General features: G+C 38.8%; 2 protein-coding genes across 2 annotated transcripts; one reads left to right on the top strand and one right to left on the bottom strand.

Annotated features, from left to right (window-relative positions):
* Window positions 1-53: 53 nt before the first annotated feature.
* mnta (MAX network transcriptional repressor a) lies at window positions 54-21,338 on the top strand. Its single transcript, XM_056756746.1, has 6 exons — window positions 54-1,022; window positions 7,475-8,021; window positions 8,165-8,206; window positions 9,324-9,435; window positions 17,774-17,966; window positions 18,093-21,338. Exons 1-6 carry the CDS (start codon window positions 950-952, stop codon window positions 18,884-18,886), a joined length of 1,761 nt encoding a protein of 586 aa, XP_056612724.1. The 5' UTR covers window positions 54-949; the 3' UTR covers window positions 18,887-21,338.
* Window positions 21,339-21,471: 133 nt separating this feature from the next.
* On the bottom strand, window positions 21,472-25,195 carry slc35f2l (info solute carrier family 35 member F2, like). The gene is made up of 8 exons (XM_056757179.1): window positions 25,065-25,195; window positions 24,773-24,948; window positions 24,512-24,639; window positions 24,088-24,247; window positions 23,733-23,889; window positions 23,594-23,646; window positions 23,289-23,443; window positions 21,472-22,214 (listed from the first exon to the last, which is right to left on the bottom strand). The coding sequence occupies exons 1-8, from the start codon at window positions 25,154-25,156 to the stop codon at window positions 21,945-21,947; spliced, it is 1,191 nt and encodes a 396-aa protein (XP_056613157.1). The 5' UTR covers window positions 25,157-25,195; the 3' UTR covers window positions 21,472-21,944.
* Window positions 25,196-25,731: the final 536 nt, after the last annotated feature.

The following is a 25,731-nucleotide window of genomic DNA, read 5'->3' as shown; positions in this document are numbered from 1 at the left end:
GTCACATGACACCCTTTTACTCAGTCAATGCATGTATCATGGCAGCAAGGGAAAAGGTCGGGGCTCATATAAAAATGTTGTTCATTGGTCAACGTTTAATGAGGCTATCAAGGTTGAAGATTGGTTGAATTGCTCACAAAAATGTGTATATTTGACTACTCGTTCCTATTTATTTAGCCCTACAGTAACAGTATAAAGGAAAACAACGAATACTAATTCGTTTCTTTAATGGGATGATTGTTACACTATATTTTTAAGTGACAAAAAGGGTCACGTATATGTTTTGATCTAATGCAAAGCATGTTGACAAAGCGCTTTAATGTTGCTGTGGGTCTGTTTGAACAGCGACTGGATCACAAACAGCACGTCGGTGTGCAGTTTGCGTTTTCGTTTTGAGTTGACGTGCGGTACGCGCAGAATGAAACCCACGTGAGCAGACACCGTGCTTTCAGTCTCTGCTTTCCTATTGCCTGCTCTAAACTAATGTTTTATTAATCACGTAGGGGCGTGGCTTTGTAGTTGTATCCCGTAAAAGCTGGATTTGACAACTACATTTTTAGGCGTATACAACAACTTTGACACCACACGTTTCTCTGAGTTTCTCAAATTTCGCCATTGATCGTGATTTGTCGAACGCAAGCAAAACGGGACATGTCCGTGTTTTTAAATATGAACACGTGGGCGGGGTTATGATAAAGGGGCGGGGTCGAACTGTCTGTACAATGGCTCGAAATGTTGACTGAACACCAAAAACCGCCATCTTGTCGTGACTCCTCTACGTGCGTGGAAGATTTAAAAAGGGGGGGTCCAGTCACGTCTTTTTTTAATTTTATTATTTTTGATGAGGTGTGAAGGTCGGATCCCGAACAGAAGCTTTTAATCCGGCTAGTTAGTGTTTTTAAATTAGTTTCAGCCATTGCTTGTGGAACCGACAATACAGCGATCAGAGATGAGCATCGAGACGCTCTTAGAGGCGGCGAAGTTTTTGGAATTGCAAGCCCAGCAACAACAGAAAACACGTGGTAAGAAAATGAAAGATCACGGGATAGTGGGGACGCAAACCTTCACAAATGGTAGAGGGGTCTTGCCAAAAAGAACCGGAGTTGTTCTGCAATGTCGTGTCTTGTTAAATTGTATAAAGCTATTTGTTTAATGGGATGGCATAGATTGCGTACCTTACAATGTTTGGCGGAAGGGGGCATAAAATATTATTAACGTCAATCATAACATGACACTTGCTTTTTGAAAACGGCAGAGCTCCTTATTTACGCTTATTTTCATGGTGTATTCTACTATTGCCACTCGAAGTGATAGCCATGCACGAAAATGGATGTTACGTGTCATTTTTTAGACTGCTGGGAAAGTTAGTGACCTTACTTTTCATTGCAATGCAGGGGGCTTCGGTGCCAGTGTTGGAAAGCATAACGTTAACGTTACCTGCTTGCTGGAAAGGGCGGTGGCTTACAAGTACGTGCTCGAGTGCCAGTTGCGCTGTATAACTTAACGCATTACCGAAAATTCACACGCACTCACATCTGCATTGTGTATGAACGTAACGCTTTATTTAACGTTCTTGAGCAAAGTGGTGCATTATTTGTCGATTTTGGATGATCGGACTACTGTTTTTCGCTCCCGCGCTCCATGCGTCTACGACTGGCGCTTTCTCAACATTTCAGTCATGTGTCCGATTTAACCACGCCCCAGTGACGTGTCTGTCTCGATCATGCCTTCTTACAGGATACGCGCGAACCAACCCCTCCCCCTTTTTCCATGTGCGCGCCAGGGGCTGCCTGCGACAAGAGGGGGAAAGTAGGACAGAAACCCACTGCTTTCTTTTCCAATATGTTAGTTATATAACACGCATTTAGTTATTTCATATCAGCTATCTTTATATGTTAGTATTAGGGGTGTGACGAGACACGAGAACGAGAGACAAGATTTTGAGACTTTTTTAAAGAAATTCTCAATGATTCAATATTTTTGGAAAAATAGTCTTTAATTCAGCTTAAAACACAAAAATGTAGTCGTTATAAAATCACCTTGTACTTTATAAAACAAATTATAATTGTATTTTAATGAATTACACTATGCACTAATTCCACCAAAAATATGGTTTGCTTTCTTAACAGGCGACGCTTTTTGTAAAGAGCTGTGGCTGTTTTCTCTACATGCTTTTGAATCGTGCTCGACTGCTCGTGTTAGCAAAAGGTGGCGATCATATCACAATGTCAATCCTCCTTCCTCCACTGACTGAACCCCCCCATAGCCTTCAGAGAAACAGTTAAAACTACATAAACACATCATGTTTTATGCTTACTTTGCACATAAGTAAGAGACGGATTATATATTTTTAAGAGGTTGCCTGTGATGTTTTTCAAATAACGTTATGTGAACTTAAGGGCTGCAGCTATCGATTATTTTAGTAATCAAGTATGCTACAGATTTTTTAATCGATTCGGATAATAAGTACTTTTTCTTTATTAAAGAGCAATACTAAACATACAAGAGAAAATAAGACGTGAGATCTGTTTGGTTATAAGCATTACAGCTTACTACAGCTTTCTTGTAGCTCAGTAGTAAGAGCATTGCGTTAAAAACGCAAGGTTGTGGGTTCGATCCCAGGGGATTGCATATGCCTAAGTATAAATGTATAGGATAATACAATGTAAGTCGCTTTGGATGAAAGTGTCTGCCAAATGCATAAATGTAAATGTAAGCATTATTCCAGTTATCTTTCTCTGTGTTCATCTGAACAAAGAAATGTATTCACATTTGGAAAAACTCCAAGATGAGTAAATTAATTTTCATTATTGTGTGATGTATCCCTTTAATATGCACGAGGCGCTGCATAGGTAAGAGATGCGCTCAAACGTTGAAACCGTCTACCACTTGTTACATAAAAACCGGTGGGAAAGTAGGACTTCGGGATGGAAAATCAAGTTGTCGACTGACCGGACCGGTTACTGTAGCTCTGCTGACATTAAACACATACATTGTGCAGTTATTAGCGTGTTCTGTACAATAATGAAAACGGGTCACACCACAACGAAATGTGCACGCCACTCACACAAATGCTCCCAAATATATTTTGAGGTCACACAGGTTCAATTAAGGGAGCATATGCGATAAAAATGCTCGCAATTTCGATCCCAACAACCCATCATGCAAATTAAGTAAGGATATTGTGTTCTCACGAGACCAATCGGATCTCGCGCCACCCCTATTTATTATACTAACATATTTTGATTTGCCTTGCTTTTCTCCATCTTTATTTGCTGCAATAAGTGCATACTATATGTATTGTAATGTTTTATTAAACTGCTGTTATGCTAGTCCTGACATTAAAAGGAAACTGAATTGTCACATTTCAGTCATGGTCCCGTGTTCCTCATGTATTCCGCATCCTTGTGTATTGTTGCAATTGGTTGTTGATTCCACAGTAACAACACATCTACCCCCCACTGCTCCTGGTCTATTCATCAGTAGGATGCTTGCGTTGTTCTTGCATGGTGGAGACCGGTTGGGGGGTGGATTTCTGTATTGCTATTAAGTTTAAGTTGGTGAAGGTGGAGCACTTAACCCCCCCCCCCTTTGCTTGACACACATGTGAATCTTAAGTCCCATTATCCCATGTGTGCGCATGATTTGCCAGCTTCTATTCCAATGAGATTCGTGCCATCCCACGAACATACAAACACACGCTCATGTGTTTCTCACTGCACGTTATTACTAGGTCACCACACACTAGGGTTGTGCGATTAAGCGAAAATTTATCGTAATCGTCAATTTTTCCCTTCTACAATTACAAAAACAAAATAATCGAGGTAAAACGATTTATGTACTCCTTTCCATTTTACAAGAATCCTCTCTTTTCTTGTGGTATAAATCCACAGTGCACCCCTTTCCTTTACAGTGGTTCAGCTGGGCAATTTCTTTCATACATTTTTCAATTTAATTCAGTTTAAAAGATAAGTTTCCTTTATTTTTCCAAGGTTGTTTCAAAATTCCTTGAGTAATCGTTTTAAAGGATCGTGATCTCAGTATTGATCAAAATAATGATTATGATTTTTGTCATAATCGATCAGACCTTCCACACACACGTGCATTCTTGATTAATTCTTTCTATTAGGAGGATTTGGATTATTTTAATTACTGTTTTGTTTATTTTATGACACCGCTTGGATGATGTGAGGAAGCAATTTGATTCAGTTATTTGTACTACACCCTGACATTCTGTCATCATTTACACGTCATTTCAAACCTGTATGACTTTCTTTCTTCCGCAGAACACAAAAGAAAATATTTTGAAGAATGTTGTCAACAGTGCCCCATTCACTTTGCCCCCTTTACCCCCTTTAAGATGAAATGCTTATTGTCAAAATAACAAAGCAGCACTTGTTTTGGATTGTTTTGTTTAGAATGAAGCATTTCCAGGATAAGTGAGCTGATGTCTAAATTCACTAAATATCTAAAAAAAATTATTTAAGTGAAATACTTGTGAATACAATATTTACTGTTAAAGAATAGCGAAGATGAGATTACCCACACATTCCATATGTTTTCTTTAGTCAGACAAACAGGTTATCCTGCCCTAAACTCCAGCTATTGGTTGAGCCAGCATTGACAATGTCTAGCTACTCAAACACAACAATGTAACAAACTGCCACATGGTTTGCCCTCTTGGAGGTAGCCAGTCACAACAAGGTTACCCCCCTATGATACATTATCTTCTACGTATTTTTCTAAAGCAGTGTCAGGTTGGGTGTATTGGAATGTCTAATTGATGCCAAAGGTTTGGCAAAGGTCCTGGGACAGAAGGCAGTGTAGAGGTTGGGCGGTCTTGGATCATCACATTTCCAGTTCCGAGAAACTCTAGCATTAAGCCTGTACATGATGTGGTTGGAGTAAACTTTATCCCCAACTGTAAAGCAGAAACACACATTTTTCTGCAAGCACACGATACGGTCCTTCAGAGGAAATCACTGTGAGGTAGAGACAATCTCTGTTTTGTACCGAGCTGGGCCATTGACCTACATTGATGTGTGGCAGATTTGGATCCATAATACGTCCTAGTTTTACCCCTTCACACATGGTTAAAACAAAAATGCATAATGTCCCGTTAGTCCACATAAAAAAAGTGTGTGTTTGTTTAAAAAAAAAATAGAAAATTTGAGTTTGTCAAAATTTAAGCATGAATGCTTAAAGGGGTGATTTAACGCTGTTTCTCATGCATTCTGACTTCTTTACAGTGTTAAACGTGCTGGCTTCTCATGATTAACATGGTCATCTTGTTAAAAACGAGTTAGATGTATGACATACTGTAGTATGTCTGTGCTTGATACACTCTCCCAGCACTCAAACTTGTTTCGGAAAGTTTATTTTAAGTCTGGATCCCTGTTTTGTGACATGAATCCTATTTCCGTTTATTGGGCAATTCTCCCCGAAAAGCTCAGCAAGTCGAAAGACGTAGCCTGCCAACCGACGACCGACACCTACCATCAAGATTGGCAGCACTGCATCAAGTTACTCTAGCGATAGTGAGAGAAGTAGTTTGTTTGTTCATGGCATTTCAGTGATGGATGTTAAATAAACAGTGGATATAATGCTGGATTTGGAGATTGGTTGAAAGAAACCGATAGATGGCACGGTCCCAGTGCTAAAAGATGCCGGACATGAACCACACGCAGTAAGTGAAACTAAGTCATGTGTCTGTTTTGTTGGCAATCGGCGCGTATGTGCATAATGTAAAAACACAAAGGAATTCATGCGATGATTAGGCGTGGACCGATTACCGGTTTCAAGGTTTACCGAGGTAAAATTTCCCTTTTTTTACTCGTCCTCAAAGAATGAAATTGCAAGAATCTTTCAGGTTGTGTGCAGTGAAGAGCGTAACGAGTCACATGGCCCCTCCCCCTCTGGTTGGTGCAAGCAGTCAGTGAGCGAGAGTCACCTGTGTGCTGGATTTCCCCGTCTAAAAAGACGCAGTTCAATATAAACGCTGGCATTGTTTTGTTACAAACAGCAGCCAAACTCCATGACTTCAGAGGCTGCGTCTGTGCATGAAGGTAGCCCAGAGAAACAGATAGTTGGACTAACGGAAGTCTATTTGAATTATACATAGAGAGCTTTTTGCAATAACTAATCACATATTTTAAAACTACAATACTAATTTCTCGCTAGAAATGCATTAAAAGTTGTTGAAAGTGAAAATGAAACTTATTTTGTATAGAAAACTTTGCTCCAACGGGCGTTTCGGCCACCATTTAATTTTTTCGAGCTGGGGCCTTCTCGACCAATCACGTCATGTTGCATATTGTTATGGAAACGACAGGTCTCTGTCATTGGTTAGCTGTTAAAAAGGGTGTTTTTTCCAGAAAAGTTGAACTTTTTTCAACCTCAACAGACGCTAGCAGCTTCAAAAAAAAAGAAGTCAAGTCACAATAAATACTATTTGGCTTCCTACTGAGGCAAATAACATGTCTAATCAACTAGCACAACATGAACAAGTTTGAACTAGGTGAACATGCTTACATTCCTGTATTATAACTTGGATTGAAAAATAAATGTGACCCTGGACAACAAAACCAGTTTTATGGGTAAATTTTTCGAAATTAAGATTTTTGCATAATCTGAAAACTGAATAAATTAATTTTCTATTGATGTATGAGTTGCTAGAATATGACAATATCTGACTGAGATTACAACCGTTTACACCTCAGGAATCTGAGAGTGCAAAAAAATCTAAATATTGAGAAAAATAAACACTGTGGCAGGCCATCCACTCACAAAAATAAAGTTTTTATATATTTAAGGTTGGAAATTTACAAAATATCTTCTTGGAACATGATATTTACTTAATGTCCTAATGATTTTGGGCATAAAAGAAAAATCAACAATTTTGAATAAATCAATGTATTTTTGTCTTTTTCTAAAAATGTTCCCGTGCTGCTTAAGACTGGTTTTGTGATCCAGGGTCACAATTGTGTAACGTTAGAAAGAAAACATGTGTCCAAAAACATGGTTCGATGACTGCTTTTTTACAGAAATTGTTTTAATTGTTGAGATGCAGGTTGAGGCTCACTTGAGTTGACTGTATTTTTTTTATTCAATTAAGAAGAACTCAAATATTTATTTGAACGATTTTCAGGTGTTCAGTGGAAAAACGTAAAAATAACAAATTGTATACTATATGCAATGGTAATACTGTGTAACCGTGGTAGTTTTGCTCAAGGTTATCACACCGTCAGAATCTCATACCGGCCCATCCCTAGCGATGATGTAATGTTATTGTGTGATCGTGCTCTAGTTCCGTCCCCCCTGCATGGCTCCAGCCTCTCGTGTTTTTCTGGAAATAACCGTACAGCTGTATCTCTCTTTCTTAAATGATTTTATATACTTGGGGTCAAAGATTACACCACTGCTCCCAACATGTAATCCTCTCTCTTACATCTCATTTTCTGTGTTTGTTCAACAGAAGAAAATGAGCTTCAGGAAAAGCGACGTCGTGAACAGGAGGCTGATAAACGAAGAGTCGAAGTGAACTCTTATACTCACCCTGTACGAATTAACCACATGACCCGGCTGGAGGAATCCGTTCCTGAGCATCGCCATATAACCGCACCGGCCCCTCCTTTCCCCCCCACTGTGCCCATCACTGTCATCCCCATCCCATTGGTATCCTCCGCTCCCACCGCACTCCCTACATCTATCAGCCCCTCGATAGCACCATGCCTGACTCCACCCAAAAAAGATGTCCACTCTCTGCCAAAGCAGCAGGCGCTTCACCAGCATCCCCTCATCTCGTCTCAGGTCAAAGCTGAGCCCATATCACTATTTCAGTTCAACGGCAACAATCCGCAACCACCTCAGCAGCTCCAACCGTACCCGGGCTCCATCATCACAGCTACCCAAAATGCACTTCTCCCCCATTCTGGACTTCCTTTGACCCAACCCAGCCCTGCAGCCAGAGGCAGCCCACCCGATGACCACCATAATATAGATGGGAAGAAAAGACCTGGAGGGTGAGTCTGGGAGCGGTGGTATTTGACCGCGTGTCCTACTGTATAAACGTTTACTTTTATAGATGGTTTATGGCAGTGTGTTTGAGTTTGGGAACCGAGTAAAAAGACTGGAGAGTAAAATACCTTGTGACCTCTGTTTACAGGGCAGGAACAAGAGAAGTACACAACAAACTCGAAAAGAACAGGTAGGTTTATGTTTCTGCCCATAGTTACATTGTGTGTATTTCCCTGTGGCTGCAAATTCACGTGTTAGGTTGTGGTCATCTAAACATTTATTAAAAATAAAATGTCTAGTTGGTACACTTCCGGTGAAAAGTTTTGGATAGCTTCATTTCTCATTATCTTGACAATCTTTTAATCTCAAGGTTGTATAGCCGCGGAAAAAAATAAGACCATTTAAAAATAATTTTCAGTTTTTCTGAATTTACTATTCATAGGTATGTGTTTAGGTAAAATTATCATTTTTGTTTCATTCTGTGACCAACTAACTATTTCTTCTAATTTTTAAATCAAAAATATTGTTTCTATTTGCAGATAATGAAAACTGGTCAAAATAACAAATAATGCTTTGTATCTTTTTAGACCTCAAATACTGCAAAGAAATCAAGTTCATGCTTTTAAGCAATTCAAAAGTACAGTAAAATTTGTACTGTATTTAGGAAAAGTTCAAAATCTTATTTTATGTGATAACCTTGATTTTTATCACAGTTCATGTCATGATGTCAGTCTTTCAAAATTCAACAGACACTGAAATGGAATGACCACAAAACATCTTGAAATGCTGATTAAATAATAAGTTGGAATGGTCTCTTATTTTTTTCCATGGATGTTTGTTTCAGTGTTTGAAATTGCCGCTGTAGACAAAAATGTAATTGTGCAAAAATGTAATTTTCTTTATTAAAAAATATTAGAAATGGATAGAAATTTCTTGATAACTGTTTGAAAAGCTTCCCAGGTTGAGACCTCAAGAAGCTGAAAGATAAAATGCCAAGTGTAGATTTTGCAATGTTTTAGCAAAGGATGACAACTTTGAAGATTGCCAAAATGTAACTTTGCTTAAATTTATTTTAGATGCTTTTAATTGAAACATAATTCCTAGTTACACCTATTCAATGGTTTTGATGGGTTTACTATCATTCTAAAATGTAGAAGAAATCTAAATAAAGAATGAGTGAGTGATCCTAAACTTTCGACCAGTAGTCTATAAGCATTAATAATTATTTATAATCTTTTCTTAAAAATGTGGATGGATCATTTTGGAAATACAGGTGTATGCCAAATGTTTTTCTTTCTTTTTTTCAGACGGGCTCATTTAAAGGAGTGTTTCGATACCCTTAAGAAGAATATCCCTAATGTTGATGAAAAGAAGACCTCTAATCTGAGCGTTTTAAGAAGTGCACTGAGATACATTCAGGTAAGAAAAACGTGTGTTAATAACTATGTAGTTATATAATGGGCAGGATGGTCCGTTTGTCATTCTCTTGAGATTTCTCTAGATATTTGAAGTTGTTAACATTTTATAAGTGCCTGTTTTTTAAAGAGCATGAATGTGAGGATGGGATTTTGAAGATGAGTAATACATTTGATTTGAGTTCTGACTGCTGATCATAGTTGTCCCTCTGCAGTGAGAGTAGAGCACCTTCTCTTAACCATCCCACTCATTTGTCTCGTGTGAACTGAGGTTATAAACCACATCCAGTGCCACTTTCAAACACATGCATGCCTACGTAAGAAAGAAAAGTCAAATCAAAATATTCGATTCAGCCGAGGTGCGAGACACTCGGGGAACTGGTGAAACAGAACTCGTGTCACGGGATCGCTTCTCTCTCCTTCCTAATCAGATTGTTTCTAGTATCTGTTGGAATTTACTAGAGCGGCCCAGCCTACATCCTTTTCCCCCCCTTTCCTCTTTCTGCTGTCTGTTGCTCAACCAGGCTTACGGTGTATTTATTTAAAGCACTGTCTGTCAGAAACAGCTTTGGCTTCTCCAGAGAGTTGTGAGTGTACTGGGAGGTGAAGGTTTGGATTTGATCAGAATTAAAAATGCAATTCTATGTTGCTTTTCTTCGTCCTTCTGGAAAACCATGTTTGTGATGAGATTGTAAATATACATACATAAATGAAACTTATATTAAAACATTTTAAAACATAATGGCAGGATAATTCCCCACAAAATACAGGCTGTAAAATGCTTTTCAAAGTTTATGATGAATTCGCGAACCTTTAAGAATGAACTAGTTTGTTTAAATGATTCACCATAATAAAAAGATTGAGTTGAACGATTCAGGACATTTTAGGAGAGTGTGCAAATCACATAACAATCCTACTTGTTACTTAAAGGATACATGACTGAAAGCTTCCGTCACACTGGTTGAGAATGTGGTTAGTGTTGTTCCTACTTTCTTAGTGTTACTTCCCAGCAATCAATGATCAATGTTGACATTAACATCAACATTGTTTCTAGTATGATGGTTTCGTGGAAAGCTTTTGTTGCTTCCTCTGAATTCATGTTGATGTGTATTTAAGCTGTTTCGTTTTAGTGTCTCTCTGGCACACCGTGGCACCACCTATGACGTGAACGCTGTTGTGTGGATTGTCAGTCCCAAGTGAGGGTTATCGTAATAGATAATGTATTTGTTATTGTGACTTTTAATTGAAAGAAAGAATGACAGATTATGTATTGAGGTTGATCTGTTTACTCCTACATTGGGGAAAACAAAAGCTCTGTAAAAGCAAGTTTTATTATCGAGAAAATCTCTAGGATGCAAATAAACTCATTGCACCACAGTACATTGCTTTGAACGTTGTACTGTTCAAAAAAACAGTCGCCAGAGTTTCCCTGCAGTACTGGCTGTGTCATTTCTTCTAGTCAAAGCTCCTCCTCCATTCCTCCCCCTGCGCTTCTCTCTCCGCTCGCTCGACGTGTTCCCTGCCACATGAGTATCGAGCACATGGCTACACAGAGCCGTGTGACGTCACCCCCTGGCTCAGTGCCCCACTGCTGTTCCTACCAGAGCACTGCACACTTGTACTAGAGGGAAATACGTACTCAGCTTAACCACATCCCCAAAATTCTCGCATTAGCTGTTTACTTTTTTTAGGAATTCTAGTAGATTGTGTTTTTCTGACTCTGGTTTTTTGTTGTTAAACAAGCTTAAAATGTTGTGACACACGTTTTTGTTATTTTTAAGGTGAATGTCAGACTAGTGGATTGTTCACACCTATGTAGTTTTTTTGGTGGTGTGCAGAAACAATATGATCAATTTTGGTACTGTACTTTAGTCCAATAATTAAACTAATATTATTGTTTGTTCAGTGTTTCTTTGACATTCACATCAGCCCTGAAGTGTCATTATCACTAAGGATTTTAAAGCCAGAGTCACATGATACGCCTCATTCATTTCCTGTCTTTGTGCAGTGTTGTGTGTCAGCAGTAAAGAAAGGGTCAGTGTGGGTCAGTTGGTAATCCACATCATTCTCCTAAGAGACTGGGTCGTGTCTTTTTGCGTAGGATGAGGATCACATGCTTCCTTCTTTGTAGTGCTATGGATATTAATAAAATTTTTGAAGGAATTGTCATGCCCATACATTGTCGAGCAGCTCTTTTCCATACATTGTAAATAAAGGTATCATTTATGTTGCATTTTTAATCTGGATCAAATTTTGGGTAAAGGAAGTTGTGGAAGGGTTCTTGTCTTGTTTAGGGGACCACATGAGCCTGGACTGCCACTAGTGTCCCCTTTCAACAATAAATGTTTATCCAGTACCTCAGAGATGATGTATTTTTGTAGGCTAACCTAAGAGATTTGTGCCCATGTTGCATTATTTGTGAGTTTATATGCGCAATGACGTCTAACATCCCTGCCAAATGAAGCAACCGGTGTTTTTAAGACACAATTAGGCTTTAAAAAAATCACAAGCGGGTTATAATTGGTGTGTTTCATGTCATAGAATAAAAAACGTGAAAATATTTAGAGGTTTTGTTTACCAGAGACCTCAATTCGGGCGATTTACCGAAAACCTCTTCAAAAAACCCATGTTGTTGCATGTTGTTGGTTGAGCTATCTCTGTGCTCATACCGACGCTGCAAACCAGAGACCCAGCTGTGCTTGAATAGACAGTTACAGAGTCACGGGATATCCTTCACAGCAGGCTTGTTTATGAGCAAGAGCATGGGTGCAACGTGGCCGTCTATCTCTATCTCTCTGTCTCTCTTTCTCTCTCTCTCTCTCTCTCGGTTCTGCAGAACTTCCCCTCCCCATCTGCATTGAATATTACATTGTCTAGTTTTATGGTAACTCTTTACAATAAGGTTGTATTTGTTAACAATTAGTTGATGCATAAGCTAACATTAACAGTGAACAATCCTTCTACAGCATTTATTATATTCAGCATTTACTAATATATCATTAAAATCAAACATTGAAACTGTTTAGATTAGGTAATGCACTGTGTGAAGTAACATGAATGATTTAATTGACATTAACTAACAAGTTTGCGTGCTGAAAACTATATTGCTCATTGTCAGTTCATGTTAGATTAAAACCTATACGTGTTACCGTTTGTATTTCTCATACACATCCAATTCTCAAGTTACATCCAATTCCTACTTTACATGTACCCTTACACATGATGACACACTTTTACGTGTACATAGTCAGGGGCGGGGCTTAAATGAAGATGATAAACTGAGGTTGAACATCATGTGCTTGGCTTGTGAGACACAGACTACAGAGACTTATTAGAAGTGTCTTAACACAGCACTTTGCCAGGCACTGTGTTAACAAAAGGCTTCTTTTAGTACTGATACAAAAGTAAAACTTGACCTAATTCATCTCCATATAGTAGGTACATTTTCATTGCATAATGAAAAGCATTTTCATTGCATAATGAAAATGTAAAGCATAAGTATTTACTCTAAAGACTTTAAAGCATAAGTATTTATGGAAAAAAAACTTGATAATGTAAGTTAAAGTGTGTCACATTCATATTGTCTTTGTTGTTGTTTCAACATTCAATCAATCATGAATCGAACAGGCTTACTTTAACAAATACACCGTTTCCTTAGAATATCAACACAAGTTGACTGTTTAGTGCAGACAGGGTCCTCTTCCACATCCCTTTGCTCCTCAAAGCTGCTTTAGGCTATAGCAAGAGACGAAAGGATGGAGGCTCTGCTCTGCTAAACAGGAGTTCACTGGGTTTGGGTGTTTGTAGAGCGGCCCAGGCTGTGTGTGTGTGTGACTAATAGTGGTAGGCACGCACAGCTGTGGGCTGGAGCTGAGCCTGGTACAGCACACAGAGCAGAAGAGCTGTCAACAGGTCCCATCAGTGGTGGGGGTTGGGTCGGCGAGGGTCTGGTGTAGACAGCCAGGAAGGAATGCGCCTGCCCCCTAAGAAAAGGAAGGGCTCACTTGTGGAAAAAAAGAGACAGGAGATGGATCTTTTGTAACCGTTTTTAACGGCAGACAAGAGGAAACGCTATTAATATTTAGGGTTGGATATGTGGGTACACACACACATATATATAAGAGGTACTCAATCAAACAAGGCTGTTATACTACTGCCCAATGCAGGCTGCACACCCGGTCGCACTCAGTTGCACGTGCTCCGTTTCTGTTACCGTGGCAACAGTGACGTTTCCTTGTCTGTTACCTTGGCGACGGTAGTATTTCCCAGCATATCATTTGTTGAGACAAAGGCACTGACACCTCAGAGAGGAAGCGGGGCTCTCTCAGTCGCCTCTAGGAAGTGCCTTGTATCGATTGGTTCCTCGAGCTGTCGTATCCACGAGGACACGAGATGCAGACGGCTGACCTTATCGAAGCCAACCTGCACTTCCTCTTTAAGCTTCGCGCGCATGCACCCATATTGAATGACCAGCCTGGATCTGCATTCTACGCTGTTATTATTTCTGCAGAGCCATGCTTGTCGGGCGCACGTGGCCTGAGAAAACGAAGAACTGTGTGTGTGCGCAGTTTGACCAGTTTGTGTGCGGGCCGCCGTAAATGCGTCCTCATTCTGGTTTGAAAACTAATGGGTGCGAATGAAAAATTTGTTGTAATTATAATTGTTGATTTTCTGTTTTGTTCATTCATATTATGTAAATTGTTGATGAATGATAGCTATGACGCATGCCAGACGATATTACTCATTTAGCAAGTTTATAAGACAACAAGCTTGTGCAACAAAACTGTTTCTCATGAAAATTGTAATAAAACATACAAATGTTTTTTCAGCTAGCCCGTCCACACAGAGACGCATTTAGCTATATATGTAAAACTTATGTATCATTTCGGCATTTTGTTAAGACGGATTCGACGTTTTGGCTGCCTGAAATTGCCTTTTTTTTTACCGGGTTGGACAAATCTAAAACAACACCCTTTCGTTTTCGTGTGTACAACAAATCTGTATGTTTTCTGAAACGATGATGTCATCACCCCACATCTAGCAAGGGTTATGTGCAAGCCTTTACGTCTCGCAAGTCATCTTCTGTTTTAAGTGTATCTCTGTGGCAGAATTACAGAGCCACATACTGGTCTGCATGTATACTACATCATTTTGAGTTGGTTTCAGTGGTTTTGTGTGCACTCTGAAATTTCTTGAGACGAATGTGTTTACAGAAAAAAAATTGGATGGGGAAAACTCTTTGTGTGGATGTAGCCTAATGTGTATCATTTTAACCAAATTCACTTTGAAATTATGAGTTTGTTCTTGCAATGTTCAAAGTCATCTGTCCACATACAGTAAATTCTGTCATTGTCGTTGGCACACAAATTTAAAATAGTTTAACGCAAAACCGAGCAAGCCCTTTGAGGTATTGTTGACATTATTATGACAGGACATGTAAAAATAAACCTGAATTTGTGAAGTTTGTCATGACTGGTTGAAAGAGGAATTTGTGCAGCGCTAAATTGTTTGCATATGGAGACCACCTTGAGATGGTGGTCTAGTGGGTTAAACCACTGAACTGGTAATCAAAAGGTTGCTGGTTCGATCCCAGCAGCCACCACCAGTGTGTCCTTGAGCAAGACACTTTACTCCACGTTGCTCCAGGGGGATTGTCCCTGTAATAAGTGCTCTGTAAGTCGCTTTGGATAAAAGCGTCTGCCAAATGACTAAATGTAATGTCTAAATGCATAAATGTGTAAGAATTTTAACAAAAATGTAGCAAGAAATGTATTGTAATGTAGGGCTGGGCGATGTGTTTAAAAAATATATTGATAGTCGACTTATAAACATCCCGAAATCCTATAATATCTGGTGTGTTTGACTTCATGCAACGTTGCGCAGGCGATTAACTCTGCAGATACGGACAGGGAGAGAATTTGTTCCGGTCCCACCAAGTGCGAAACAAACACGCATGCACGAGTGCACACAAACACGTGCACAAACCAGTGTTGCAGTGACAGGTAAAGCGTGTAAATAAACCATAGCTTTTATGCAGTAGAAAAATGTTGCATGTGTCCTGAAATGTAATCCTACCCGTCAGATTACCCTAAAAATATCTGACCGGGTCGGACAATTCGAACATCTGTACAGACCCGCGAGTGTAAGGTTTTGCTTTGCTGACGCATCTTGTCTATCTATAGGTCTATCTGTGCAGCGACCGGCAGAAAACAGCAGCAGATTCTGTACAAAGAGCAGAACACAGTACACAGTTTCCCAAAATTTTGTCAAGGTTACTGACTGCCTGGGCATATAAACATTAATGTTGACGCTAAAGCCTACATCACATTATAATGTTATAATGGATATTTTCCATTATTATCAATTATCGTCTGGTATCTGTCTGTTGTAATCGACATCGTGGTATTTGAGAGACATCGGCGATATATGATAACATTGTCACATCGCCCAACCCTATTGTACAGTGCAACAAATGTTTCCTGGATAGTGTGTGTAAGGCACACTTTCCATATTTTTCCAATCGCTTATTGCTCACTAAACTCTTTGTAAGTCGCTTTGGATAAAAGCGTCTGCTAAATTACTAAATGTAAATGTATTTATTTCCACCTATGAAACTTTCTATGCTTTTAAAGTTAAGCATAATATCCCAAACATTGTTATTTGCAGACTATGTACTTTATTTTTGGAGCTTAGTATTTTTGTTTATTATCCTCTATAGCACTGTCCAAGAAAATCTCAGATAGTAGATTCCATCGGTTCCCATGTAATGCATATCAATGAGCAGCATGACTTTCCAGTTACATGGAGTTTATTGTATCGAAGACTTGCATGCTCTCTATATACAGACACTTAAGCTGCTGTTGTGTCCTTGTGCCTGTGTGTCAGCTGACAGAGAAGAGAAACTGTCGCTTAGACCCGGCCCAGGGTCTTACTCCTCTCTGCTCTTCCCTGTGTGTTTTTTAATCTGCAGTTCAGCTTATGTTTGTGAAGTTGGACCAGCATGTGAGTGTTGTGTTTGTACACATATAAAGATGGTCACCAGTCACTCTCCTTGTTTGCCATGGAAAGTCTCGCTCTTCCCAAATGTCAACTTGTGATTGGCCCATCTCTACTGTTGTAGGCTCCTCCCATCGATCTTACTCTGTCTGTGCGTTCGTGCATACCAAGTGAATGCCTTCCCAGAAGTGGGAGGGGCTGTCATTGCCTTGGGTTATCCACATGTTTATGTGACAGTTAGCAAGAGGGCGGAGGGGTTCTGTTAGCATATCAGACTGTGGGGGAGGAGTGTTCTGGACTGACATACAGGAAGAAACAGGATCCTGTGCTTGGCATATAGAGGACGTTTAACAGATTGCAGGGATTTTTACGCAGAAGCACATGACATCTACAGTCGAGGAATTTTGGTTCACTTCCGTATTCCGTCAGTGTTGTTTATGGCTCGGATGATATGCATTCTCCTTATTTTTTTATATGGCTACTTAAAAAACAAAACATTATGGATTTTGACATTGAATTATTCAATGTTAATTGTAACACTTGTAACACTACCATATTTTCAGCAGACTGTGATAAGACTTAATGGCAGAATTAAGATACTCTTATATTGATGTGTTAACTTACAGCTGGTAAAAAAGACAAATTTTCATTTCCAAACAGCATTTCTATATGTATTGTGGTCATTCCAGTCCAGTGTTTGTTTAATTTCAACAAAATCAGGAGTGACATAAAGCGATCCGACAGCAATGTGAAAGACTGACAGCATGACAAGACATGAAAACTGATAAAAAATTATCTTTATGTCGTATTGCTTGAAAGTGAATATGAACTTGTTTTCTTTGCAGTATTTGAGGTCTGTAAAAATACGGAATATATTTTCTATTATTTTGACATGTTTCTCCAGTTTTTACTTTCCGCAAATAGAAACAATATTTTTTATTTTAAATTTAGTAGAAGTACTGTTTTCTAACTATTTATTATGCTGAAAGTATTTTTGAAATGATTATTTAAATTATTTATTTTAAAATGGCTCATTTTTAATACTACAGTCAGTTGCAAGATTGAGGCATTTGAAAGCAAATTATTAAAGAAAGAGTCACCTCAGTATGCTCCATGGACATTACATTATTAGTACATAGAATACACCGTACATTATTTTACAAATATATATGCCACAATTTTACAATTAGATTTAACCCACAATGTTCCCTTGGATTATTTTAAATGTTGTTACAGATAGTTAGAAATTACAGAGAGCTTTAGGTTTGTCCCCCATGAGTGCCCGTGGGCATGTTTGTGTTTTTGTTTCTCATCAGAACATTCATGTGTTTCATCTCTTTCTGTAGACTCTAAAGAGGAAGGAGAAGGACTACGAGCATGAGATGGAGCGTTTGGCAAGGGAGAAGATCGCTCTGCAACAGAGATTGGACGAGTTAAAGAATGAACTAAGTCAGCGATTGGACGTTATGGAGATTGATCGTGTTCTCCGTCAGACTGTCCAACCTGATGATGACCAGGCCTCTACATCCACCGCCTCAGGTAGTACTACAAACATCTACCAAGTGCCTTGTTTGCGGTTCTGTTCATAACTCAGTTGAGCGTAATGTGTACTTGTAATTAAAGTCATTTTAAGCAAATGCATAACTGAGATTTTCCTCTCCACAGAAGGTGAAGACAACATTGATGAAGACATTGAAGATGAAAGCTTGTCAGCTACGCACAATGCCTTACCCAAAGTGCCTCCTGCGCCTCATCCAGAGTTTAAAAAGTCCCGGCCTGCTTCTTCCCTCATAGCACAGCACGTTTCTATTTCACAGAAGCTATGTATGACTTTACCCCCCGTTCCTTCGGCTCAGCTCTCCCCTGTCGTCGCCGCGGGCCCAATCACAGCTCCAGCTCTGTCGCCGACACCAGCACAGGCTCCCAACGCCCCCGCCTTCGTTTCAGCCATCCAGCAGCCGCATGCAGTGGTGACCCCGCAGACCCTACCTCCAGCCCACACTCGCATAATGACCGCATCCAGCCTCCAACCCACCGTCATCGCTCACGCCGGGTCGGCATCGCACACCTCCGTCATCCATACTGTCAACCATGTCATCCAGTCGGGCTCCAAGCATGTGGCCCATATTACCCCCTCCAGTTCCGTACAGCTGGCTTCAGGATCTCAATCTATCAGCCACATCACGGTACACCCGGTTGCCCACCTTCCTACAATCTACCCTCAGCCTGTGGCGGTCACGCAGCCCACCGTCATGGGCCACATCACACACACGTTCTCTCACGGCCAGTTGAATGGCACGTCTGTCCCCAGCACGTCAGCCACCATGGTGGGCAAGCAGACGGCCATAGGTGCTCAGATGGTCACCCATCACCCTCACTTAGTCGGACAGACCATCCTTAACCCGGTTACCATGGTGACCATGCCCTCCTTCCCAGTCAGCACGCTAAAGCTGGCATGAATCGATACTGATGCCTGGATGAGTACAGACACAGATTGGTCAAAAGGTGATGCCCCCACCCATCCCACAATAATGCTGCATTGCAATCAAAATGAACTATTGAGCTACAGTACATTCCAAATGACAAGAAAGTATTAAAAAAAACCTTTATAAAGACTCAAAGCAAAACAGAGAAATTTATTGAATGTCTATTGCTATACAATGATGATTTATAATAACGGAAAAAAAGAGAATTTCTATCTTTATTTGTGGGAAGGGGCAGAATTTGATGTTTAGAGTACTCATGTGCTACTTAGTGTATGTTTTAGGCCCTATAGTGGAATCAATAATAATGGAAATGGGATCAGATGAAATCGATTCTAGGTCTGACTGCTTGCGAATGGTTTGATATCGCACACTTTTTACACCTCATAGACTTTTAGGTAAACCAGGAAAACAGTTTTATCTGTCACAAATCTCAACCAAAACCTCCTTACGTCCCTACAGTTCTGTCTTAAAGGAACAGTTCACTCAAAAATGAAAATTTGCCATTTACTTTCCGTCATGTTGTTTCAAACATGTATGCTTAATATTGTATGAATCTTCTCTATATCCCGCACTGATGCGAATAACATCCAAACTACTGCACATTGAAGAGCCACAACAAAGATGAGGATTTGCATTATAGTCAGGTCTGTAGCTTTAAAAGACTGCACACTACATTTATGGTGCTTTTATTTACATTTTATGAATTTGGACGGGAGACTCTTTTATCCAAATCGACTTGCGGTGCTAATGCAATGCTCTACCAATTGAGCTACAGGAATGTTGAACTGTCATCGTATAGAGAAAATATCAAGAAAAAAAGAAGTTTAATAAATGTAATTAATAGCAGAATTTTTCTTATTTTTGAGTGAACTTTACCTTTAATATCACGTCACCTGTTCTGCCTTCGTTCAAACCATATAGTTATGCTTCATTCGAAACACCATGTAAGTGAGATTTTTCCCACTACAGATGAAGTAACGGCTGGATTTTCTCACATTAGAAGTACTAAGTCACATTGAAACATTAATGTAACTTAATTCTTTAGAACTTTGCAATTGTCTGTTAAATATAAAAAAATATCCGGGTTGAAGTGGGAATTATCGAATTTCCGAGAGCATGTGAAGGCAGCATTAATGCCAGACTAGCGTCATTATCAGTAATCAACCATTTAGTTGACTGCAATACACTGAGCACATTTCAGATGCTTCTGTATGAAATTATTATTTTGTACTCTAGCTGGTATAGAGTCTTGTGTTTTGTGACTGTCACTCGAATAGTTTGAGGGAGTTTGACAGCAGTGCCTTTTCAATCTGCAGTCCTCTTGTATGTTCACGCCCCCTTATGTTCTCTGTTTGCAACTGCACTCATTCAGAAAATAAGTTATTCACCTATTTAAATCTAGATACGTGGTATATGAATTGCTTCGAGGAATAAACAAATATTAAATAGATATTCGTTTGTGGAAGTTTTGCAAAGAAGTTGAACATTTCTTGATGTCACTGTGAATGTATTCCAGCGTTAAGACATGAGGCAGACAACGGCTCATCTTGCCATTGGTGAAAAATGTTGGTTTGTTTTAGGTAGTAAAAGACTGCAATCAGAAGTGGTTATTTTTTATTTTTCTTGGGTACATGTAGCAGATGTCGTGAGTGTTACGTTTATAAGTGTGTTTGTGGAATGAAAATGCATTTTTTTTTAGGTAAGAAAACTCACATGGGCATTATGTCAGCTTTGACTAATGTCGTTTCGATGGAGATGAAAGGTGGATGTATGTCACCTTGTATTCCTTAATGAAATAATTTCACGCATTTATGTTGATGTCAGAATGTTTTAAACGCGCTGTCTGTAGAGAGATTTGATTTTAAAAGAACACTGTGATATAGTTTGGCTGTCCCGTATGAGCAAACCAGGTTTACAAATCAGCTTAGTGTTTTATTGTGCAAGTCCCTTCATTTGTTTTGCTTTTGCAAGCATGTGCGTGTAACTAAATTCATTAGACTTCTTTTTATGATTTTTTTGTCAGGGTTTAGTTTTGTGTATTTACACGCAGTAGAATGTACACAACTGTTGATCACTTCTTCTACATAGACGTATTCTACAGAAAAGATGTGGCTGTTTTCGCATGTAACATTAGATGGATGATTCATGTTCTGTGGTAACTCTTAAAATATGTTTATACATTTCTGAGACCATGGACAGTACTGTATATGTTGGGGCAATTTTTCTGACCTCTTTCCACACTGATATTATATATACAGTACATGCATATATATATTTAGTGTGTTTTCCCTATGGAGAAAGTTTAAGTTGTATATAGCCTGTAAATTTGGGGCTGCGTATAGATCTAACTGTCCAATGTTATAAATAAAAAGAAAATAAATAAAAGAGAACAAATGCTAAATAAAAATAAATCTTGATACCTTTACTAGCTGTCTTGTGATCGATTTAGGCACAAAATGGTTTCTGATGTATGTTTTTGTCTTTTTACATTATACCAGTTGTAATCATTTTTAATGTTTAGTATTATCTAAATCAAAACAAAGTCATTCAATCGAAGCCTTTATATGAGACATTAAACTTGTGGCATTGTACATTAGCGAGAAATGATTTTCTCCAAACTTGATAAAACCAAAAGACAAATATCGTCATAGATTCAAAAAATCCTCCATCGGGAAAGTGGTGTACTATGAACTTTTCAAAAAAGTACTGAAAGATTAATACATAAATGATAAAAAATAGCTAGCTCATTCTGACCACAATAAATTGACAGATTATCTTTAATTTACGGTTTTCACTAACCGCTTTGTACAATAAATATTAGTTTAAAATGACAGTGATGGCATACACACATCCAGCGTACAATAAATATAATTTATATATAATGATATCCTTAAAACTTAATGTGATTAAACAATCGGTTACATCCTTGTAACAAAAATGTACTGTAACTCACCATTAAGAGTGATGATGCATTTGAGCCACTGTTAAACAAGAGCATGTCTATAACCTGTTTTGCTTTTTTTAGTTAACGCTACAGTTTCGTACTGTTAATGACAACAATGTTGTGTGTTTGTCTTTTATTAAACCGGTTCTTGACTTGATCTCTCTCTAGATCCACACGCGCACATGCCGTCATCTCGACACACCTCTGAGTATTCTCATCATCAGATTCAGTAGTTTGATTGTCAGAACCTTCCTCATCAGATCCTGGGCCAAGAGGCGGCATCGGTGTGGGAACAGAATTAAACATGATGAAACCTATCAGGATCACCACCAGTGACACAATATATAGTCCTGAAAACTGAGGAAGAAAACAGAAGGTCAGAAGTCTACATAAGGTAGACTGGGTTCCAAATATCTTTCTCTGTGTTCAACCAAACAAAGAAATGTAGGTTTGCAACAGGTTTGCAACAACTTGAGAGTGAGTAATTCATGGCAGAATTTTAATTTTTGGGTGAACTATCACTTTAATACATGAACATCATACTCAAGTGAGAGAATTATCAAATAATCGGATTCATTGAGAAGACAACAAAAACTGTGAAACATTATCATATAGGCTAAATGGTTTGCTTGATGTCACAATGACCTGCAGTAGACTTCTAGGAAACATCTAGTTCATTCTGCTTGCACAGAATGAGGAAGTGCCATATAGAGGCTATGCATCGACATCACTTTTACACATGAACATGCAGTGTGTTTGAAACCGCCCTCTATCTCCATAGTGCACTATATTGGGTGTCCGCCATTTTGTAGTGGTGTCCGAAACCTGAGTGAACTACTTTATTTGCTTTATTCGGTCACTCTTTTTTTACCACAATGCACTCTGATTTTCCCATCAAAGCTGTGCTCATTCACTATTTCTCATGAAACGAAACGCTACGACCACTTGATTAGAATCAGCTGGAGGAGAGTGACCGTTAAAGGGTTCATGAACTTTTATTTTATACTGTTACCTGAGATATACTTATGACGTTCACGTGGTTTTTACATTCAAAAACATCCAAATTAAAAAAAAAAAAAGTATTTTCTACTCTGGTTTTGAGGCCGGCACAATAAACCGCTCGGTTTTTATTTTCTAAGACCAACAAATCTCAAAATCTGCAACTGACAATTTATTAAGACCTAAGTGCCGAGGCTTTTGATCTAAGACCAAACAACAAGCATAAAAGCGCTTATTAATAAAGAACATGGCAACACTGCAAAAGAGCAGTCTGTGATGCAGCCTTCAGAGCATAAACACAACACGGCGCGTATCAGTGGTTTTGTTTAAACTGACAGACGAACCTTTAGCTGAAAACATGTCTCTATGGTTACCAGTTTGTCAATTTTCTCAGGTTTTAACTGAGCCACCATTTTATGTTTAAATACTTACAGAGTAATGAAACAGAAAGAGTCCACAAAATAGGCTGAAGAGGTCTCCGGTGAGCAGGGAAAGGTTGACGGCTGTGGCGCTGGTCATCTTTACCACTATGGGCATCATGCTATAAAAGCCATACATGCACAGTGCATATCCAGCCAAGAGAAGAGCTGCAAAGAAAGTTGAAATATGAAACTGAGAGAAAACATCTTCACAAAGCCTTCAAATGTATGATGAGTACAGATTTTGGTGTCATTGGCCTATCTAACTCTATACAAAATTACTTATTATTCTCTTTTATAGTATTTGCCATACTTTACCGATTTCCCACTTCCAGTGAATTTTGGACAATTCGCTGTGTTCAATAATGCCTCTGCAAGATAAAAACAATGATGGCGATGATGCAAGTAGCTCATTTACGAACAGACCTCTTTTGATTAACAACTCAACCAATCTCACAGTTGAATTCCACTGATGACCATTCCAAAGAGCCCAATCATGCCCAGAAACTCAACCCGGCTCAAATTCTTCACTGTGTACTCCTGGCACACATTAGAAATGGCGTAAAGAGTAGAACTGACTAGAACCAGACCATCCCCAAGGAGAATGTTACTTGCTGTTGACACAGGCATGAATAATAGTAAGGTTTCATTGTGTAATGACACATTACACTCTACGCTGAATTATGTTCTGGACAATTTATTGGAAAGAAACAGATCTGGCCTCAAAAGACCATATGACATCATAAAGCATAATTTAGACCAGTAATGGCCTTTTATTCTTTCAAAGAATCGTTTGAACTATTAAATCTTACTAGATCCCTGGTCCTGACCCGCAAGGATATCTGCCCCCACCATGGCTCCCACCCCAGCCAGACATATACACACAGATACAAAGTGAGTGATCCTATAGCGGGTTTTCAAGAAAAACCAGGACAGGATCATCAGAACCGGGATAACAAAGCAGTCCAGAAGCTGAAGAACAATTATAAAGAACATACAATAAGTACAGAATTGCAGTTACATTTCAACAACAGCTTGCAAATCTGATTCTACTTTTGTCAATGTTTAACAAGAACAATTCATGCACGCATGCAACAAGTGACATACTGTATTCTAAAATGCAACTTGAAAATCTGAATCTGAGATGTTTTAGTGAATACACATGTATCATGACATAATTTAAGCACACATATATATATATATATATACCGAGATATATATATATACGACTGTCACCTGTATGCTGGTTAATGTGGTGTACTGGTATGCTTTCACCACTGCATAATTTGCCTCCACATCTGTTAATCCTAATAAGACATATTTCCACCATTTTGTCTTTAATATCTGCAAAATATTGCCATCACCTAAATTAAAAGAGAGAAGTCCCGAATATTACATGGCAGAGAAAATGTTTAGCACCACATACAGACTTTATTCACTCAAAGAAAACAATGATCATAAGTTACTGATACATATCTGATGTATTCATTCAGATACCTTTTCTGAAGATCAATGCCGTGGTATATGTGATGCAAAGGAGGGTGTAATGTATAAAGCTCTGAAGCATGGGTGTATTCAGATAGTAGACAGAAGCCAGATATTGAGATGTTACAGCAGTTCCACAAATCAGAACTGAGAGGATTTGTCCCATCAGCAGAGTTTTTAGAAGTTGCCTGTAAATTATAAACGGTTAGACTGACGGTTAACTCATAATTTGTGATGGATCATTTAACCACTAATCGTATGGTAAACTGAAAGATCTTGCATATGTCAAGCTGTGTCCACTCACCATGTGAAGATATCTCCCAACTTTGGCAACCCCGCTCTCATTTTAGAGCAGAGAGTGTTCTGCCGCACTTGAGGCATCTTGTCTCTTGTCATTCATTTCAGAGAGCTTTGAGACACCATATCAGTGAGTAACAAGATTAATCATTTACAGTTTGATAAAGTACAAAGCAGAGCAGAAATCTTACAGTGCAGTGATCTTGAACTTTAAGATGAATTGCTAAAGAAGATAGTATTTGACATTCAAAACCATACAGAATAAAAAAATCCTCCAAATATCCAGACAACCACATAGACAAACGTATGAGCGGGCATAAACCTAATGCAATACTATATAATTACAACAATATAATCGTACTTTACAATATTAAATAGTCTAATGTTGCTAGAAATCCTAAAATCTTGATATAGTTGCTTTAACAAAACTCACTGGGCGTTTAAAACGGAATTCAAGTTTACTGCTTGTCACAGTAGTGAGAATTGGATACAATGTAAAAAGTGTGTATGAATTGATCATTGTCTAACAATGAAGCTCTTACAAATACAGGCAACTCATTTACAGTGTACATTTGGTAAGTGTCTGGCAAAAAATTCATCCGAGCATACAAAAATCTGCATACTATACACAGTGTACATACTGTATACTGCAAAAACAATATTTTTGTGTCATT

The sequence above is a fragment of the Triplophysa dalaica genome, chromosome 9, assembly GCF_015846415.1.
Source record: "Triplophysa dalaica isolate WHDGS20190420 chromosome 9, ASM1584641v1, whole genome shotgun sequence".
NCBI lineage: Eukaryota > Metazoa > Chordata > Actinopteri > Cypriniformes > Nemacheilidae > Triplophysa > Triplophysa dalaica.
The sequence above is the reverse complement of the archived record's forward strand: the minus strand, read 5'-3'. Positions and strand labels throughout refer to the sequence as shown.

Bases quoted from the DNA above. Each gene is read 5' to 3' on its own strand.
- slc35f2l (XM_056757179.1), bottom strand. From the start codon at position 25,156: ATGACAAGAGACAAGATGCCTCAAGTGCGGCAGAACACTCTCTGCTCT. The intron at 23,890-24,087 runs GTAAGATTTAAT...CTGTGTCAACAG, and splicing joins GGGTCAGGACCAGGGATCTA to CAAGTAACATTCTCCTTGGG. The intron at 22,215-23,288 runs GTAAGTATTTAA...TTTCTTCCTCAG, and splicing joins TCTTTCTGTTTCATTACTCT to TTTTCAGGACTATATATTGT.
- mnta (XM_056756746.1), top strand. From the start codon at position 950: ATGAGCATCGAGACGCTCTTAGAGGCGGCGAAGTTTTTGGAATTGCAA. The intron at 9,436-17,773 runs GTAAGAAAAACG...CTCTTTCTGTAG, and splicing joins GTGCACTGAGATACATTCAG to ACTCTAAAGAGGAAGGAGAA. The intron at 17,967-18,092 runs GTAGTACTACAA...TCCTCTCCACAG, and splicing joins CTCTACATCCACCGCCTCAG to AAGGTGAAGACAACATTGAT.